The 20,052-nt window shown below is 44.1% G+C and overlaps 1 protein-coding gene across 1 annotated transcript in view; it reads right to left on the bottom strand.

The window, feature by feature from the left end:
• Positions 1 to 19,838, bottom strand: part of LOC141073125 (uncharacterized) — a 39,940-nt gene extending 20,102 nt beyond the window's left edge. The window contains exon 1 of the mRNA XM_073560481.1: positions 19,428 to 19,838. Coding sequence (XP_073416582.1) covers positions 19,428 to 19,734 — 307 coding nt within the window. The 5' untranslated portion in view covers positions 19,735 to 19,838. The remainder of the gene's footprint in view (positions 1 to 19,427) is intronic.
• Between the last annotated feature and the right edge of the window lie 214 nt (positions 19,839 to 20,052).

Genomic DNA, 20,052 nt, shown 5'->3' with positions numbered 1-20,052 from the left:
ACTCCTTGTGCTGGCCGTAAAGGGAATCTGTCACTCCATTTTTGCTCTATGAGCTGCGGTCACCGCCATCAGGGGCTTATCTCCAGCACTCTGTAATGCATTCTGTAATGCTGTAGATAAGTCTCCGATGTAACCTGAAAGAGAAGAAAAACAAGTTAGATTAAACTCACCCAGGTGTCCAGTCCGGTCCGATGGGTGTCGCCGTCCGGTCCGGCGCCTCCCATCTTCATACGATGATGTCCTCCTTCTTACTTCTGCCTCGGCTCCTGCACAGGCTTACTATATCTGTCCTGTTGAGGGCAGAGTAAAGTACTGCTGTGCGCAGGAACCGGGAAAGTCCAGAGAGGTCCGGCGACTGCACACTGCAGTACTTTATTCTGCCCTCAACAGGACAGATATAGTAAGCCTGTGCAGGAGCCGAGGCAGAAGTAAGAAGGAGGACATCATCGTATGAAGATGGGAGGCGCCGGACCGGACGGCGACACCCATCGGACCGGACTGGACACCTGGGTGAGTATAATCTAACTTATTTTTCTTATCTTTCAGGTTACATCGGGGGCTTATCTACAGCATTACAGAATGCATTACAGAATGCAGGAGATAAGCCCCTGATGGCGATGACCACAGTTCATACAGCAAAAATGGGGTGACAGATTCCCTTTAAGCCAGCAGTGACCACAGACCTGTAACTCCACCCTCACCACTTAACTCCTCCTCCAGGGTCACAAACGTCCTGTAACTCCACCTACCCCACTCAACTCCTCTCTCAGAGTCATACATCTCCTGTAACTCCACCCACACCACTCAACTCTTCCTCCAGGGTCATAAACCTCCTGTAAGTCCATCCACACCACTGAACTCCTCCCTCAGAGTCACACACCCCCTGTAACTCCACCCACACCATCCAACTCCTCCTCCAGGGTCATAAACCTCCTGTAAGTCCACCCACACCATACAACTTCTTCCTCAGAGTCACACACCCTCTGTAACTCCACCTTAAACCACTCCTCCACAAAGTCACACACCCCCTGTTACTCCATACACACCATCTAACTCCTTCCCCAGAGTCACACACCCCCTGCAACTCCACCCACACCTTTCCACTCTTCCCCCAGAGTCACACACCCTGTAGCTCCACCCACACCATCCAACTCCTCCCTCAGAGTCACACACCCTCTGTAGCTCCACCTAGAACAACCCAACTCCTTCACAAAGTCACACACCCTGTTACTCCACCAACACCTTCCCACTCTTTCCCCAGAGTCACACACCCCCTGTAACTCCACCCAAACCCTCCCACTCTTCATCCAGAGTCACACACCCCCTGTTACTCCACCAACACCTTCCCACTCTTCCCCAATAGTCACACACCCCCTGTAACTCCACCCAAACCCTCCCACTCTCCATCCAGAGTCACACCCCTGTAACTCCACCCACACCTTACAACTCTTCCATCAGTGTCTCACACCCCCATTAACTCCACCCACACCCACCCACTATCTCCTAAGAGTAACACAGCCCCTATACCTCCACCCACACCCTTCCAATCTTCCCCCAGTGCCACACCGATACTCCACACACATCCTCCCACTCTTCCCCCACAGTCACACACCCTCTGTTACTCCACCCACACTTCCAACTCCTCCCTACACATGGCTCCAGCACCATCTTCTTGTACAGGAGACGGGCAGGGAATAGAAGTAATGCACAAAGCACCAGAACAGCAGCCCTGACCATAATGATTATCCCCTGCATCCCCAATGACATGGATGATGGGATGGATCAATGGGGGATGTGAATGTAAAGAATCTCTGCAATAACGAAGACAACTGCTTAACAGGCAATGCCATACACCAAAGTACCGTATTTTGCAGATTATAGCACACACCTAGGTTTTAGGGGAGAAAAATAGAAAAAAGAATTGAAGCAAAAAATGTGGTCATGATGCGTTGGAATGGGGGGCGTCTGCTACTAACACTGCTATGGGGGAAATGTCCCCCAATTCTGTACTAATGTCGCTTAGGGCAGAGACAGACTGCCGTGTTTCTCACGTGAGAATCGCATCCTAAAGCTAGAACTGGCCGTCGGGTCTCCTGACCTGAGCTTGACCACTGCATAGAAATACATAATACTGTCATGCTCAGGTCAGGAGAGGTGCCGGGCCAGTCCGTACAGTGCAATGCGATTATCTCAGGAGTAATGCGGCCAGCTGGTCGTAATGTAGAGCAGGTGTCAGTCAGGGCCAGGGTGGTTACAGCGGCCGCTCTGTATACTCAGAGTGACAGAACCGGCAGCTCCCCAACCCGATGACGGAATGGCCAAATGATGGCGGGAGGGAATAAAGATGATTTTCTCCTGCTGCATTCGGCTGCGAGCATCATAATGCTGTTAGCACATTAACTTCAGACTAACCGCACATCACCAGGTTAATAGCGTTATTTCTGGTGATAGGTTCCCTGTAACACCTTAAGGACCAAGCCGCTTTGTAGGTTAATGACCAGGTCTTAATTTTGAAATCTGACCACTGTCACTTTATGAGGTTATAACTCTGGAACGCTTCAACGGATCCCACTGATTCTGAGAATGTTTTTTGTGACATATTGTACTTTATAGTAGTAAAATTTCTTCAAAATTTCTTTATGTGTGAAAAAAATGTAAATTTGGCCAAAATTTTGAAAATTTCACAATTTTCAAACTTTTAATTAATTATATGCCCATAAAACAGAGTGTTATGTCACTCAAAATACTTAATAAATAACATTTCCCACATGTCTGCTTTACATCAGCACAATTTTTGAGACAATTTTTTTTTTTGTTAGGAAGTTATAAGGGTTAAAAGTTGACCAGCGATTTCTCATTTTTCCAGCAAAATTTACAAAACCATTTTTTTAGGGACCACCTCACATTTGAAGTCACTTTGAGGGGTGTACATGACAGAAAAGTGACACCATTCTAAAAACTTCCCCCCGCCCCGAAGGTGCTCAAAGCCATATTAAAGAAGTTTATTAACCCTTCAAGTGCTTCATGAGAACTAAAGCAATGTGGAAGGAAAAAAATGAACATTTTACTTTTTTTCACAAAAATTTTACTTAGGACACAATTTTTTAAATTTTGTCAAGGGAATCAGGAGAAAATGAACCACAATATTTGTTGTGCAATTTCTCCTGAGTACACCGATACCCCATATCTGGAGGGAGACCAATCTTTAGGTGCACAGCAGTGGTCAGAAGGGAAGGAGCGCCATTTGAGGTTTTGAACGTAAAATTGGCTGGAATTGAGATCGGATGCCATGTCACGTTTGGAGAGCCCCTGATGTGCCTAAACAGTGGAAACCCCCCACAAGTGACCCCATTTTGGAAACTAGACCCCCAGAGGAACTTATCTAGATGTTTGGTGAGAACTTTGAACCCCCAAGGGCTTCACAGAAGTTTATAACGCAGAGCCGTAAAAATAAAAAAACGTATTTTTGACAAATATTATCTTTTTTGCCCCCAATTTTTATTTTCCCAAGGGTAACAGGAGAAATTAGACCCCAAAAGTTATTGTGCAGTTTGTCCTGAGTACGCTGATACCTGATATGTGGGGGGGAACCACTGTGATCGCCGTACGGCAATCTTTGGGAGGCAGAATGTACAAATCCACAAAAGGTGAATAATTGGTGTTATTTTTTACGCTGTTCCTCGGGCGGTATTAGTGATGAGGGGCTTTATTCCTCGGGTCGGTGCGATTACAGCGATACCAGATTGATATCCTTTCTTCATGTTTGGCTTCTGTCACCACTATAAGACACTTTTTTTTGTAAGAATTTTTTCTAAGAAGTTTTTGCATCACCACATTTTGAGAGCTAAAATGTTTCCATATTCCGGCCCACAGAGTCATGTGAGGTCTTGTGTTTTGCGGGACGAGCTGATGTTTTCATCGGTACCATTTTCGGGCACATGATGATTTTTGATCGCTTTCTATTCTGATTTTCGTGGAGGCAGAATGGACAAAAAACAGCAATTCAGGAATTGTTTTTTCTCCGTTCCGCGTGCGGTAAAATTGATAATGCGGCTTTATTCTTCTGGTCACTACGATTACACCAACACCTCATTGATATCATTTTTTAAAGTTTTGGCGCTTTTATACAATAAAAACATTTATAGAAAAAATTGTTATTTTTGCATCGCTTTATTCTGAGAGCGATAACTTTTTTATTTTTCCGCTGATGATGCTGTGTGGCGGCTCGATTTTTGCGGGACAAGATGACGTTTTCAGTGATACTATGTTTATTTACATTCGTCTTTTTTATCGTGTTTTATTCCACTTTTTGCAAGTGGTATGATGATAAAGTATAATTTACTACTTTTTTTGTGTTTTTTATGGCGTTCACTGAAGGGGTTAACTAGTGTAACACTTTTATAGATTGGATTTTTCCGTTTGCGGCGATACCAAACGTGTACTTTTTTGTTTATTTATTTTTACATAAAAATGTGTATTTATTAGTGGAATTATTATTATTATTATTATTATTATTATTATTATTATTATTATTATTATTAATATTTTGGGGTTATTTTTTACATATTTAAAAAAAAATTTACCTAGTCCCTTTACGGGACTTTCACTTTTTTCATTTTGATTGCAGGTTGATTGCTCCAGCATTGCAATGCGTTATACCCTATGGAGAAAGCTTCTGAGACCCTGCTGTGAGCATGGTCTCAGCGGCTTTCCATAGCTGGATGACCCGGAGGTTGTCATGATGACCACGAGTCAACCAGGGGAAGAGTCTTGAGGAGATCATTTGCATATTCCCAGTGCCTTCTGGGATAAGTGAAGAGTCTCCGTGAGCTCAACGATCACTGGGTTTTGGCCGTTGCAGCTGAAAAGAGGAAATCGGAAAACCAGGGGATGAGTCTTGAGGAGATCATTTGCATATTCCCAGTGCCTTCTGGGATAAGTGAAGAGTCTCCGCGAGCTCAACGATCACTGGGTTTTGGCCGCTGCAGCTGAAAAGAGGAAATCCGAAAACCAGGGGAAGAGTCTTGAGGAGATCATTTGCATATTCCCAGTGCCTTCTGGGATAAGTGAAGAGTCTCCGCAAGCTCAACGATCACTGGGTTTTGGCCGTTGCAGCTGAAAAGAGGAAATCGGAAAACCAGGGGAAGAGTCTTGAAGAGATCATTTGCATATTCCCAGTGCCTTCTGGGATAAGTGAAGAGTCTCCGCGAGCTCAACGATCACTGGGTTTTGGCCGTTGCAGCTGAAAAGAGGAAATCGGAAAACGAGGGGAAGAGTCTTGAGGAGATCATTTGCATATTCCCAGTGCCTTCTGGGATAAGTGAAGAGTCTCCGCGAGCTCAACGATCACTGGGTTTTGGCCGTTGCAGCTGAAAAGAGGAAATCGGAAAACCAGGGGAAGAGTCTTGAGGAGATCATTTGCATATTCCCAGTGCCTTCTGGGATAAGTGAAGAGTCTCCGCGAGCTCAACGATCACTGGGTTTTGGCCATTGCAGCTGAAAAGAGGAAATCGGAAAACCAGGGGATGAGTCTTGAGGAGATCATTTGCATATTCCCAGTTCCTTCTGGGATAAGTGAAGAGTCTCCGCGAGCTCAACGATCACTGGGTTTTGGCCGTTGCAGCTGAAAAGAGGAAATCGGAAAAACCGTGCGCCTATCGGCGCGCGAATTTTGGCTCATCTTTCATCGTTTTTAAGAAATCTCAATATGGAAGAGGCCAGGAGCCATTTGGTGAGCTGCATTTCTTGCTACATGTTCACAGACTTACCAGTGGAAAAGCCAAACTTCACATGCCACAAATGCAAGCTTGTGTCCCTGTTGGAGGAAAAGTTGCAAAATCTCGAAGAGAGGTTAGCTACGTTGAAGATCATTAAGGAAGGTGAAGAGTTCTTGGACAGAGCACAATTATCTCTTCATGTTACAGAAAGAGAAGAAATTCGAAGTGCACCTGAAGAAACAGAGGAATGGAGACATGTGACCCAGAGAAGCAGGAGGATCAGGAGGCAGTCAGCACCCATACTGCTCAGGAACCAGTACCAGGCTCTCACGCAGGAAAACGATGAAGAAATACATCAGGATAAGACTTTGCCAACAAACAGCAACCTTGTACGCCTTCAGAGTCCTCCTGGATGGAGAAAGAAAAATGTTGTGAAGAAGAAACGGAGAGTGGTGGTCATGGGGGATTCCCTGCAGAGAGGAACAGAGGCCGCTATCTGCAGACCGGATATAACTTCAAGAGAAATGTGCCGTCTTCCAGGTGCAAAAATTAAAGATGTGTCTGACAGGATATCAGGACTCTTCAGACCTACAGATGACTACCCATTCCTGCTACTACATGTGGGGACAAATGACACTGCAAGAAACGACCTGGAAACCATCTGCAGAGACTTTGAAGACTTAGGCAAGAAAGTGAAAGAACGGGGAGCGCAGGTGGTCTTCTCTTCCATCCTCCCAGTGGATGGCCATGGAACAAGGAGGTGGAATAAGATTCTGCAGGTGAACAACTGGCTACGTCGATGGTGCCGTCAGCAACGATTTGGCTTTCTGGATCACGGAGTGAACTACTTATACGATGGACTACTTGCTAGAGATGGGGTGCACCTTACGAAGACTGGAAAGCAGGTATTTGGAAGTCGCCTTGCTACACTTGTAAGGAGAGCTTTAAACTAGAAAAACATGGGAAGGGAAGCAAAAGACCAGAAAAAGCAATACACCTGACAAATGCTATTGAGAACTCTGCTATTAGAAGTGGAAAGGAAGAACAAAGACGAAAGAATCTAATTAATAAAAATATTGGATAAAGAGAAACCAATCACAAACTAAAATGTTTCTATACTAATGCACAAAGCATGGGCAACAAACAAGGAGAATTGGAACTACTAACACAGGAAAAGAAATATGATGTCATTGGAATCACTGAAACTTGGTGGGACGATACACATGATTGGAATACAAGACTAGAAGGATACAACTTATTTGCAAGAAACAGACTTGATAAACGAGGAGGGGGTGTCGCATTGTATGTTAGAAACGCGTATATCTGCACAGAGATCCAAGCTTCAGAGACTGGGAGTTCTGTGGAAACTGTTTGGGTAAGAATACAAGGACAGAACAATGGAAAGGACACCATTGTAGGCATTTACTACAGGCCGCCTGTGCAAGCTGAAGATATGGATGAACTCTTTATGCATCAAATGGCCAAGTTCTCCAAAAAATATGACATAGTTGTCATGGGAGATTTCAACTATCCAGACATTTGTTGGGAATCTCTCTCAGGCAAAACTAACAGGTCAAGGAAATTCTTATCCTCTCTTGCTGACAACTTTATCTTCCAAAAGGTAAAGGAGAAAACAAGGGGAACTGCTACCTTGGATCTAATCCTTATAAACAGGAAGGAAATGGTTGAGGAGGTAAAAGTGGCTGGGACCCTAGGAGGTAGCGACCATGCTATTTTAGAATTTTGGATAACTAGAGGCGGAAGACCTGTGAAGACTCAGACATCAAGGTTAGATTTCAGAAAGGCAGATTTTAAGGGATTCAGAAAGAGAATTGGAGGGATCCAATGGCTGGATATCCTTAAAGACAAAAATGTCCAGGAAGGATGGGAAATCTTGAAAAATGAAATTCTCAAAGCACAGTTGTTAACAATTCCGAAAAGAGGGAAGAATAGGAAGCATTTAAGGAAACCAGGATGGATGAACACAGAACTTAAGCACATGCTAAAAAGGAAGAAAAAAATGTTTATAAAATGGAAAGAGGGAGGCATATCTAAAGAAGAATATAATGCTGTCTGCAGAACCTGCAGGGCACAAATCAGATTAGCTAAAGCTGAAAATGAATTGAGGCTTGCAAGAGATGTCAAAAGCAATAATAAAGGATTTTGGGGATATGTCAAAAGTAAAAGAAAAGTCAAAGATGCTATAGGATTTTTACAGGATGAAAATGATGAAATGGTAAGACAGGATGTTGAGAAGGCTGAACTTTTAAATTCCTATTTTGCATCTGTTTTCTCTCAGAAAGGAAATGTAACATCAACTGTTATTCACTGTCCTATTAAGGGAATAGAAGAATCCAGGATATCTATAAACAGAAAGATAGTGAGGAAACACTTAGCTAACCTAAATGAATTCAAGTCTCCAGGTCCAGATGAATTACACCCCAGAGTACTGAAGGAGATAGCAGAAGAAATTTTTGAACCCCTCTCCATAATCTTTGAAAATTCTTGGAGAACAGGAGAAGTGCCAGAAGACTGGAGAAGAGCAAATGTTGTTCCTATCTTCAAAAAGGGGAAGAAGGTGGACCCAGGCAACTATAGGCCGGTGAGTCTGACTTCTATACCAGGAAAGATCTTTGAACAAATTATTAAACAACATGTATGTCAATACCTGGATAAGAATGAAGTGATTAAACAGAGTCAGCATGGGTTTGTAACTAATAAGTCATGTCAGACTAACTTAATTTCCTTCTATGACGGTATTACTGATTGGGTGGATCAAGGAAATACTGTAGATATAGTATATCTTGACTTCAGCAAAGCATTTGACAAAGTCTCTCATACAATCCTTATTGAAAAAATGACTAAGTATGGAATGGACAAGGCAACTGTTAGGTGGATTCATAACTGGCTTAGTGATCGGACCCAAAGAGTGGTCGTAAATGGCTGCACATCCAGTTGGAAGAATGTCTCAAGTGGGGTACCACAGGGCTCTGTCCTGGGCCCTGTATTGTTCAACATCTTTATCAACGATTTAGATGAAGGAATTGAGGGTAAACTGATTAAATTTGCTGATGACACAAAGCTAGGAGGGATAGCTAATACTAGAGAAGAGAGAGAGAGGATTCAAAAAGATTTAAATAAACTGGAGAAGTGGGCAGCAACTAACAGAATGGTTTTTAACAGGGAGAAATGCAAAGTACTACATCTGGGCAATAAAAATGAAAAAAGCATATATAGAATGGGAGGAATAGGGCTAAGTGACAGCACATGTGAAAAAGACTTGGGTATACTAATAGATCACAGACTGAATATGAGTCAACAGTGTGATGCAGCAGCAAAAAAGGCAAATGCAATTCTAGGATGTATTAACAGAAGCATACAGTCTAGATCACGTGAAGTCATTATTTCCCTCTACTCCTCTTTGGTCAGACCTCATCTGGAATATTGTGTCCAGTTTTGGGCACCACATTTTAAAAAAGACATCAACAAACTGGAGCAAGTTCAGAAAAGAGCGACCAGAATGGTGACCGGTCTGCAAACCCTGTCTTATGAGGAAAGGTTGCAGGATTTGGGAATGTTTAGTTTGCAAAAGAGAAGACTGAGAGGAGACTTAATAGCTGTCTACAAATATCTAAAGGGCTGTCACATTGTAGAAGGATCAACTTTATTCTCATTTGCACAAGGAAAGACTAGAAGCAATGGGATGAAGCTGAATGGGAGGAGACACAGATTAGATATTAGAAAAAACTTTTTGACAGTTAGAGTGATCAATGAGTGGAACAGGCTGCCACGAGAAGTGGTGAGTTCTCCTTCAATGGAAGTCTTCAAACAGAGGCTGGACAGACATCTAACTGGGATGATTTAGCGAATCCTGCTTTGAGCAGGGGGTTGGACCAGATGGCCCAGGAGGTCCCTTCCAACTCTACGATTCTATGATTCTATGAGTCATCACGGCACAGATCGGGCCCCGCGATGATGTAGCTGGGACACCGATCTGAGGCAGAGGGAGCCCCCGATCGCAGCAATCAGGGGGTTAACAGACAGGGGTGAGCGCGGACGCCGCTCCTGACTGTTAGTGCAGGAAGATCAGCCAGTCCTGCACTGACCGGGCGGGAGGTGCTGATAATTCAGCATCGCCTGCGCGATCATGCTGTGATTTGTCAGTCAGATTGACTAACTGATCACAGCAATCTAGGTGCGGGGATTGACAGCATGGGTCCCCGCACCTCTTCCCATGGCTCTCCGCTGCCAGTGACAGCTGTCGACACTGAACTACCACTGGGTGTGTGTGCTGCTGATACCGTACCGCTACGTCTCTGTGGACCGCAGGCTGCCACTAGACAGGGCAGGTCCAAATGAGGTCAAGATGAATGAGGGAGAGCAAAGTCCAAAAATAAACTTTTATTTACTTAACTTGATGAGAAGTATATACAGTGGCATGTAAAAATCTGTGCTCCCCGGGTCAACATTACTGTTATTGCGAGCAGTTAAGCAAGATGAACATGAGATATTGTCCAGAAGGCCTAAAGTTACAGTTGACACATTTCTTTGTATTTTAGGCATGCGTATTTCAGCATTCCCGCTAAACACTAGCGTTTCCCAGGCGACCTGTAGCATCGCTTGGAGAACTGATTGACAGGTTGGTCACACTCGTCACATAGTGTTTAGTGTGACCAACTTTTCACTATCGAGGCGGCCTCTGCGGCATCAATAGTAAAAAGATCGAATGTTTAAAATAACAAAAAAAATAAAAAATCGTGATATGACCCCAGATGATGTAGCATCACGCAAGACCGCTACGTCATCACAGGTATTGTCGCAAGGCATCACTGCCGGGAGCATCGCTGAGGACTGGGAAGGCTGCAGGGGACGCCGGAAGGTGAGAATATCACTATTTTTTATTTTAATTCTTTTTTTAACAGGGATATGGTACCTAGGGCCTGGAGGAGAATCTCCTCTCCTCCAGACCGTGGGTACCATCCGCACATGATCCGCTTAAAGTAAGCCGATCAATGCATTCCTATGTGTGCGGAATCACCGCGATTCCGCAAAAAGAATGAGCATGCTGCATATTTTTCCGCGGTGCGATTCCACTGCGGAAAAATACGCATTAGCACAGCATTGCGGAATGCCATTGAATTCAATGGATTGTGTTGTGTAAGCGTTTTCACCGTGAAAAAATGCGGCAAAAATGCTTACAATCCGTGCGCACAGCCTAAATGTGTCTAGATGATATCATTGTTCATCTGCCTGGACATTGGTTGTTACCTTATTTCATTCTAGTATTGGACATTCATCATCTTTGAATTTTACAATAAGTCCTTTAGCTGTTAGACATTTTACAGATAACAATCCTCCTTCTAATCCTGGAACGTATAACAGCACATCCTGTACAAGTATTTTTGAATCATGCCCAAACTTGTTAGAACAGTTTAGCATTCCTTGTCCAACACTTTCTGCAGTTATTTTGCTTCCATCTGCAAGATAAACGGCTTTCTTATAAAAATCAAGTTCAGTAAAGACATTTTTTTACTTGTCATGTGACTCGTTGCTCCTGAGTCAATAAACTAACCCAATGATCATTTCTTGTCTGTTACTTTAAATGAGCCATTCCAATAATTTTCACATGAATCAGAAATTGTGTTTTTCACCTTCTGTGTATTCTCTTTATGGTGTAATTTCTGTTGATCTGCTTTCCATATGGTACAGTCTTTCTTTAAATGTCCTTTTTTCTTACATCTGAAACATTCTCTTGTCACTTTATTATAGCGTCTTTTTGATTCTGTAGCTTTAAGAGCATTTCCATTATATTTTTCAGTAGAAGAATCATTTGTTTGTTCTTTCCTTCTTTGATATTCATCTATTAGTCTGGTCTTCACAAATTCTAATGTAATGTCCGTTTCTGGTCTTGTCTCTAGTGCATTTATTAAAGCAGCATATGAATCCAGTAAACTGCACAATAATATTGCTGCTACATGTGTGGTGCCCTACGTCTTTACCACCACAAAAGGGCTAAATATGTACTGTTTTGAATGTGTTTTGTGAGCAATGGGACTTATGCTTTCTCTGCTAGAGACCACAACACACACACAATTCACCTCACTCCCTTACTTGTCTGAAACTTAGAGCTTTGCAGACACACCCTAACTGGGAGGGGGAGTAGTTGAGAGTTGTTGTTTTCAGTGAAGAAGGAGAAGAGGAACGTTCTTGGAAGCCATTACACATGTGCTTCATCCAGGAGTAAAGCTAAGAAGCATCAGGGAATCAGCCCTCCCTAGGCCATCCATGCTTTCAGAGCAGGGTGGTAAGCTGAGAGACTGTAGATTTATACAACCAACAGCAGAGTGTTTTTCCCCAAGATTACTGCAGCAACTAGGATCAGTGAAGGATTGTGCAAGATGGAACTTGAGCTTCTTCATACAGGACCCAAGCTACAAGTTGCCAAAGGGGAAATACACAGTGAGTAGTGCTATACTGGAAGTTTCTAAACTCCAGGAAGCCTTGGTCCCTGAAGGGATTAGAGTAGCAGGAAGCTTACACTGAGTCAAAAGCAGATTGAAGGATAACTCCCATTCTGCAGAACAGACTGTAACCTGGTAAGAGTTCCAATATCTCCTCTGAACTGCACCTGAACTACAGTAAATGATAAAGTGACATTCCTTGTCTCCTGCCTTATTACTCCGTGCCTTCTACTTCCATCACAATCTCTGGGGGTCAGCCCTGGTTGGAGAGGGTTAAACATCTGCACTGCCATCACCATCTACTCCCCCAAAGATCATCTACAGTGCCGGCTATACTACAGTTGAACACTCAAACTGGCGTCACGAATCACTACATAAACTTTATCCGTAATCAATACTCCCCTTTCACATGACTGCCTGGGGCCACTGACTGGGTCACCGCCACTGTGACACATCCCTTTAAGACAACCGGCCCGGAACCGAGTATCCCACGGCCTCTGGGGTGCGTCACATGGCTTTCCTTAATATCTTCACTAATTGATCTCAGCTGTGATATCACTTCTAAAATAGAGAATATGTACTTCTGAATGTCATTGTCTGCACTTATTCTCATACTGTAAAGCTTTCTTAGCAGAAATAACTTGTGATTTAAGCTGGGTCTTTCAGGTAGCTTTCTCAGTGCCTCCCACATTCCCTTTGCTGTATCCTCATTCGTTATGTGGATTAATTGAGCATCATCCATTAATAGGCTGATGGTATCTCTTGCTTGTCTATTTTTTCTATCCCATGTCTGATTATCTTCAGCAGGTCTATCAGTAATGATTACTTCCCATAAATCATCTTTAGACAATAACATCTCTACTTTGAACTTCCATAACTGTTAGTTCTCATTATTCAGCTTAGGTACTGTGAGTTTTAGCTCTGTGCTACTCATCATCTTTAACTTGTCTTACTTGTTTGGAGAGAATTGTACCGAAGAATTCTTCTGCATTCGCCAGGGTCTTGCTGAGAGTTCCGGTGTCCTGGGTGTCTGGGGTCCTGGGTGCCTGGTATCCTTGGTGCCTGGGCCCATAACCTGTTGCACAGCTTCTGGATACCCACAGTTGCAGTAGAAAACTTCACAGAGCAGATTACATGGGATAAGAAGATTTTACTTCTCAGAACATGAGGTAAAGGAAAAATGCACAGCCATTCAGCACTGCATCAGGAAGAAGTAACAAAACTGAGAGTACAAGAGAGACTTTTTCTTTTACAATACATTAAGCAAGGAAACTTTACACAACATCTCCATCTATTGTCAGATCAGCATAAAGTCCTTCTTCACACAAACAAAGAAGTCCACAACTGTTGTATATACCAACAATATGGAGCCTGCAAACCTCCCTGCTCACATACCTCCCAACCGTCCCGGATACAGCGGGACAGTCCCGATTTCAAGTCCCTATTCCGTTGTCCCGGCCGGGAGGTTTACTTTGCTGCGATCGCGGTCGGACAGTGACAGCAGAGTACACTGCGGAATCCCCGGGGACTGGGAGCACTTTAAAGCTCGCAGTCGCACGTCATGTTCCACCAAAAGTGACGTGCTGTAAGCTGAACGCCGGAAATGAGGTCAAGCTGACCTCATTTCCGGCGGTCAGCTTGCAGCGCGTCAGGTAATAGTCAATAGGGAGGAGAGTATGACATGGAACCAGCGGCAGCGTATGGAGTGGCATGTGAGAACGAGACAGGCAGGATCATCTGTTAGGAGCGATCACCTCACAGACATTCACTGGGGGAGGGATAGTTTACAGCCAGAGACGCAGGCAGGGCTTAGGCGCTGCACTGTGCCAGCCATTTGTTTCCACATCATCCTCAGTGCTGGCTGTAAACAATCAGTGTCTCACTTGGCCGTGGTATGCGTATGCCTCAGGACTGATAGAGATAGTATACCAGTGGTATCTCTCAGTCCTGAGGCTCCTGATTCAGTAGTGTAGAGATCCAGTCATGAAGCTGACTGTCAGCAATTGGCACCATGTCAATGGGTCAGTAGGATTCCTCTGTAAGATGGAGTATGTTGGTGGTATTTATGTATGAAGCACATGTCAGTACAGTACGGGCCAATATAATTATGGGGCTGGCATATTGTTGTTCTGTATAACTCCGAGCCATAGTCTTGGAGTTGTATAACACTTTAGTCATAGAAACCCATGGACTCACAAATACTAGTGCCTGCGGAGTCCTGGAGCGATGTGCAGACCAGTACTGGCCCTTCCCTGAAAGAACAGACAACTGTAGAAGGCCATTACTGCCCTAATACATTTCGTCATGATGCCCCATCTATGTGTGTGTAAAATAATGCTTATCCTTGTAAAATACTTAGGACTAGTTACCAGATAAAAATATAGTGGTTTATTTGGATTCTTCCATCAAAGGAAAGATTAGTACAGAAAAATATAAAAACAGGTGAAAGAGATTGTCCATTAGTTCATTAGTGCGAAGATTGGTCACCTTCTTACTCTGAGATCCCACATGGCAAATGGTCAAATGGCGTCTGGCTCTGTTCAGCTTCTCAAATAGCAAAGTAACATACCAGCTGTTCAGTTATGTCCGAGCAGAGATGTCTGTGTCTCATGATGATGAGGGAAGGAGCCAGCGACCTCTACAGTTAGCCATGAATTATATACGTCTCTTGAAGCACGTGATCCTGGTATATATGGAGTTGTCCTCTACCATGAGCCAAGCTTACAAAAATAGCCTATGTCGTGTCAGCAATGTACAGAACTGGGTGTGATAAGAATACAACTCCATAACTAATATAAATCCATAACTAATAATATTTAACAGTGTGGGGTCAGGAGAGGTTTACAGGGTGTAGCAGAGCTGTGTGTGTATGAGGTGTACGGAGCGGAGCCCTGTGTGTACGAGGTGTACGGAGCGGAGCAGTGTATGTACGAGGTGTACGGAGCGGAGCCGTGTGTGTACGAGGTGTACGGAGCGGAGCCGCGTGTGTACGAGGTGTACGGAGCAGAGCTGTGTGTGTATGAGGTGTACGGAGCGGAGCCGAGTGTGTACGAGGTGTACGGAGCGGAGCTGTGTGTGTACGAGGTGTACGGAGCAGAGCTGTGTGTGTACGAGGTGTACGGAGCGGAGCCGAGTGTGTACGAGGTGTACGGAGCGGAGCTGTGTGTGTACGAGGTGTACGGAGCAGAGCTGTGTGTGTATGAGGTGTACGGAGCGGAGCAGTGTATGTACGAGGTGTACGGAGCGGAGCCGTGTGTGTACGAGGTGTACGGAGCGGAGCCGTGTGTGTACGAGGTGTACGGAGCGGAGCCGCGTGTGTACGAGGTGTACGGAGCAGAGCTGTGTGTGTATGAGGTGTACGGAGCGGAGCCGTGTGTATGAGGTGTACGGAGCGGAGCAGTGTATGTACGAGGTGTACGGAGTGCAGCCATGTGTGTACGATGTGTACGGAGCGGAGCCGTGTGTATGAGGTGTACGGAGCGGAGCAGTGTATGTACGAGGTGTACGGAGTGGAGCCGTGTGTGTACGAGGTGTACGGACCGGAGCCGTGTGTGTATGAGGTGTACGGAGCGGAGCCGCGTGTGTACGAGGTGTGCGGAGCGGAGCCGCGTGTGTACGAGGTGTGCGGAGCGGAGCCGCGTGTGTACGAGGTGTACGGACCGGAGTCGTGTGTGTGCAAGGTGTGCGGACCAGAGCCACGTGTGTATGAGGTGTGCGGACCAGAGCCGCGTGTGTACGAGGTGTGCAGAGCGAAACCACGTGTATACGAGGTGTGCGGTGCGGAGCCATGTGTGTACTGGGTGTACAAAATGGAGCCCTGTGTGTATGAAGTGTATGAAGCTGAGCCGTGTATGTACGGAGCGAAACAGAGCCTCATGTGTATGAGGTTTATGGAGTGGAGCCATGTGTGTACTGAGTGGAGCTGTGTGTGCGAGCTGTACAGAGCGGAGCCATGTGTGTACAAGGCATACAAAGTGGAACCGTGTGTGTATGATGTGTGCAGAGTCGTGCGTGTACAAGGTGCATGGTGGGGAGCATTCATACCTCCCAACCATCACAGATCCAGCGGGACAGTCCCAATTTTGAGAGTCTGCCGTGTTGTCCCGGACGGGAGCTTACTTTTCCCATGGACACAGGAGTACACGGCGGAGCCCCGAGGAGCACTTTAAAACTCGCACGTGACGCTCCACCGGAAGTGATGTGCTGAAAGCTGAATGGAAATGAGGTAATTTCGGGAGGAGATTGTGACGGAACCATGGAGGCACTTCAGGGAATGCTTCAGATCCATCACCATGTCTTCCTCTGACAGCACGGACAGCGGGATCACCTTGGAATCGGGGATGCCAGCCATGTGAGCGGATCATGTTATGTCCTGCATCAAGAGGCTCAGGTGGGCATTACAATGGGAGCCGGGCTGCTATAGTATCTTTATAGAATCTTTTTTTCTCTCTCTCTGTGTTATGAATGGGTCACCGAGGAGGAAAAAACCTAAACATGCTAAGCCCAGAAAAACCAGAGAGGTTGGTAACTATGCAGATTGCAGCCCTGATCCTACCACACAGCTAGCAGCAGCCGTGGAGCATGCCTACGATGAACCTAGACGCCTCATCATGGCCGGAGGACTAAATAAGCCTAAAGCAAGAAAAGGGAAAACTAACTGCCCCAGAGCAGACCCCAAAGGAATAGACAGCCCCCACATGTATTGACGGTGAAACAAGATGAAGGCACAAACACAGGCAGGAAAATAGGCAGAGCAAACGATGGGGCCCAAACTAACTAGACAGGAGAGGAAAAGAAAGACACTGTCTGCAATCTGCCCAAAACCCTACAAAAATATTGTCCAACACTTCTGATAGCAAAATTAACCCTGAAGTCACTAGACTTCTCCCACTATATCAGCACTCTGAAATATTCTGAGACAGAGCAAAAAGAGGCCAATCTAATAAGGGACAAAAAGCAAATTGGCAAATACAGACAAATATGAGTGGAAATTCAGCACAGCCTAAGCCGGGGCTGGCTGACCACACAAAAGAAACTGAATAGAACAACAAAATCAAGTGTCAACATTAGCAGAGAAACTTAGCTTGAGCTGACTGGAACAGAGCTGAGAACCAAGACCTGACAAGCAGAAGGAATCACCAGCACCAGAGTAGGGCGTCGGCTGTCTTAAATCCAATCTGAGATTCCTGAGGTCCAATCGTTATCCTCATTATCAGGTGGCAGATCTCTACTGATTAAATCAGCCTCACTACCTCCTGTTACCACCAGAGGGAGCCTGACTGGTAGACCAGAAAATGAACTCACAACAATCTGTTCTTTATTTCCCTCTAATATTTCTTTCTTTCTCTCTCTGTTTCTTTCTTTCTCTCTCTGTTCTTTCTTTCCCTCTCTAATCTTTCCTTCTCTCTCTGTTTCTTTCTTTCTATGTTCTTTCTCTCTCTGTTCTTTCTTTCCCTCTCTAATCTTTCTTTTTTTCTTTCTCTCCCTTTTCTTTCTTTCTCTCTGTACTTTTTTCTGTCCCCTCTTTCTTTCTCTCTCTGTTCTTTTTTTCTCTCCCTAATCTTTCTTTTTTTCTTTCTCTCTTCTTTCTTTCCCCTTTCTTTCTTTCTCTCTGTTCTTTTTTCTGTCCCCTCTTTCTTTCTCTGTCTGTTCTTTCTTTCTTTCCCTCTCTCTCTGTTCTTTTTTTCTCTCTCTCTGTTCTTTGTTTTTTTGCCCTTTTTCATTCTCTCTCTCTGTTCTTTCTTTCCCCTCTTTCTTTCTCTCTCTCTCTGTTCTTCCTTTCTTTCTCTCTGTTTTTTCTTTCTCTGTTCGTTCTTTCTTTCTCTCTGATCTTTCTTTCTCTGTTCTTTCTTTCTCTGTTCTTTCTCTGTTCTACATAAGAGAGTATAAGCCAAGGATATAGTGAGTGGCCTACAAGTAACCCTATATCCCTATATGGGTTCTGGATAATATCAGATGCTCTTCATAAAGCATACAAGCAAACCATAAACAACAGTTCAAATAGAGCAAAATCAGGAAGGCTTTACCACATCTCTTTCCCCCCCACTCCTCCTGCTCCTTTTTCCACACTGGGGCCTCTCTGCGGTCATTACCAACAGAACCACCTTATGTGCTTGACTTTAGTAGCCCTATTGTGCTCATTTACTGTCTCTTTATTATGCACACTTATTTCCATTGTACATAGCAGAGAGCTGGATAGGTGTTAGGCTTGCCCACTTTCTACACCTTGTTAATCTTGGCTCAGCAAGGCGCTTATGGGGATGCCCATTAGTTGCCTTTGCTCTTGTGGCTATTAAGACTGCTTTTGTTATATATGTAATATTTTGTCTTGTCCTAGAACATTTGATGCTTTTGTAGCATATGCAACAGTCCTGCTTATTGTATATTGCTGTAACATTGCTGGTCTGCCTTGCTAATTATTTTGCATGACATTCTTATATTTAGGGTAGTTGTACTATTTTGGGGCATTCCAATATACCTACTATGGGGAAGGGTGTTTGGTATCATATTTTACTTGATTTTAACCTTATTTGTGCTTTTTTGTGATAATAAAGATGTGTTTCTATTTTCATGGGTGTGCACGGGCCTTTATGCAGTGGTCTTTTTCCTTTGTCTGCGCACGTATTATGTACAGCACAGTCCCTTAATATATAGTGTACTCACTTATATATAGCAGAGTCTCTTAGTATATAGTGTACTCACTTATTATGTATAGAACAGTTCCGTAGTATATAGTGTACTTATTTATTATGTATAGCACAGGCCCCTTAGTATAAAATTAGTATATAGTATACTCACTTATTATATTTAGCGCCATCCTTAGTTACATAATAATCTATTAATCTTTATTTTAATATAGCTCTAACATATTCCGCAGCGCTTTACAGTTTGCACACATTATCATCACTGTCCCCGATGATGCTCACGATCTAAATTCCCTATCAGTATGTCTTTGAAATGTGGGAGGAAACCAGAGTACCCCGAGGAAGCCCACACAAACACGGGGAGAACATGCAAACTCCTTGCAGATGTTGTCCTGTTTTCTTTTATTATGTATAACACCATCCCTTATTACGTACTATCCTCTATATTTATATATAATGCCATCTCTTATTATGTATTGTACAATAAGGAGCCAGAAATCCAGATTAGTAAACTATAAAACAATAATCATTATAGTGATAATGTGACAACGTCAGTAAGAAGCCAGGCCTTCCCTCGCACCTTCCTGTTTAGTTCTTACACTTACCAAGTTGGGCGAAGATTTCCCCAATTTCATATGTGTTCATTTTGGAGCAGCCCCTGTTATCGACCAGGACAATGTTCTTAGTGAGCTGGTAAGTCAGCCTCTCCGTCGTGTGACCCTTGTCTGCATTTGCCAAATTTTCGTAGTCACTGTTGGACCAGACACACATCACGGTGTTGATAAATGACGACTTCCCATGGCCGAGGTACCCGAACAGCTGCAGGAGGATTCTCTGAAAACCCTGGTTGCCCCTTTTACATTTGTCAAAAGTAAAATCTCTAATCTTCCTCCTCCGTCCTTCATCGTCCATGGCTGGTGAGATGTCTGCACCTTCAACGCTCTGCACTCAGAATAAGCCACCAAGATGTTAGGCCAAAGTCTTCTTTTTACAGCTTCTTCTATGTGAAAGTTGCTTAAGCTTTTATCTGCTCCTACTTTAGGTCTTGACTTTTTTCCTAAGATTGGACTTTGAAGTGGATTTTAATAGAGAGGTCAATGTGTGAATTCTGAACGGAATATGTTTCTACTTCCTTGTACAATAACTTCCTACACAGTATGTAATATAGAGGTGAGAAAGTAAAATGGCTTTATCAGTAAATCGCTCTTCAGAATTTTAGTGAGAAGATTT

Source organism: Dendrobates tinctorius, unplaced genomic scaffold (genome assembly GCF_039654945.1).
Source record: "Dendrobates tinctorius isolate UK_male_01 unplaced genomic scaffold, ASM3965494v1 ptg000297l, whole genome shotgun sequence".
Taxonomy (NCBI): domain Eukaryota; kingdom Metazoa; phylum Chordata; class Amphibia; order Anura; family Dendrobatidae; genus Dendrobates; species Dendrobates tinctorius.
The sequence above is the reverse complement of the archived record's forward strand: the minus strand, read 5'-3'. Positions and strand labels throughout refer to the sequence as shown.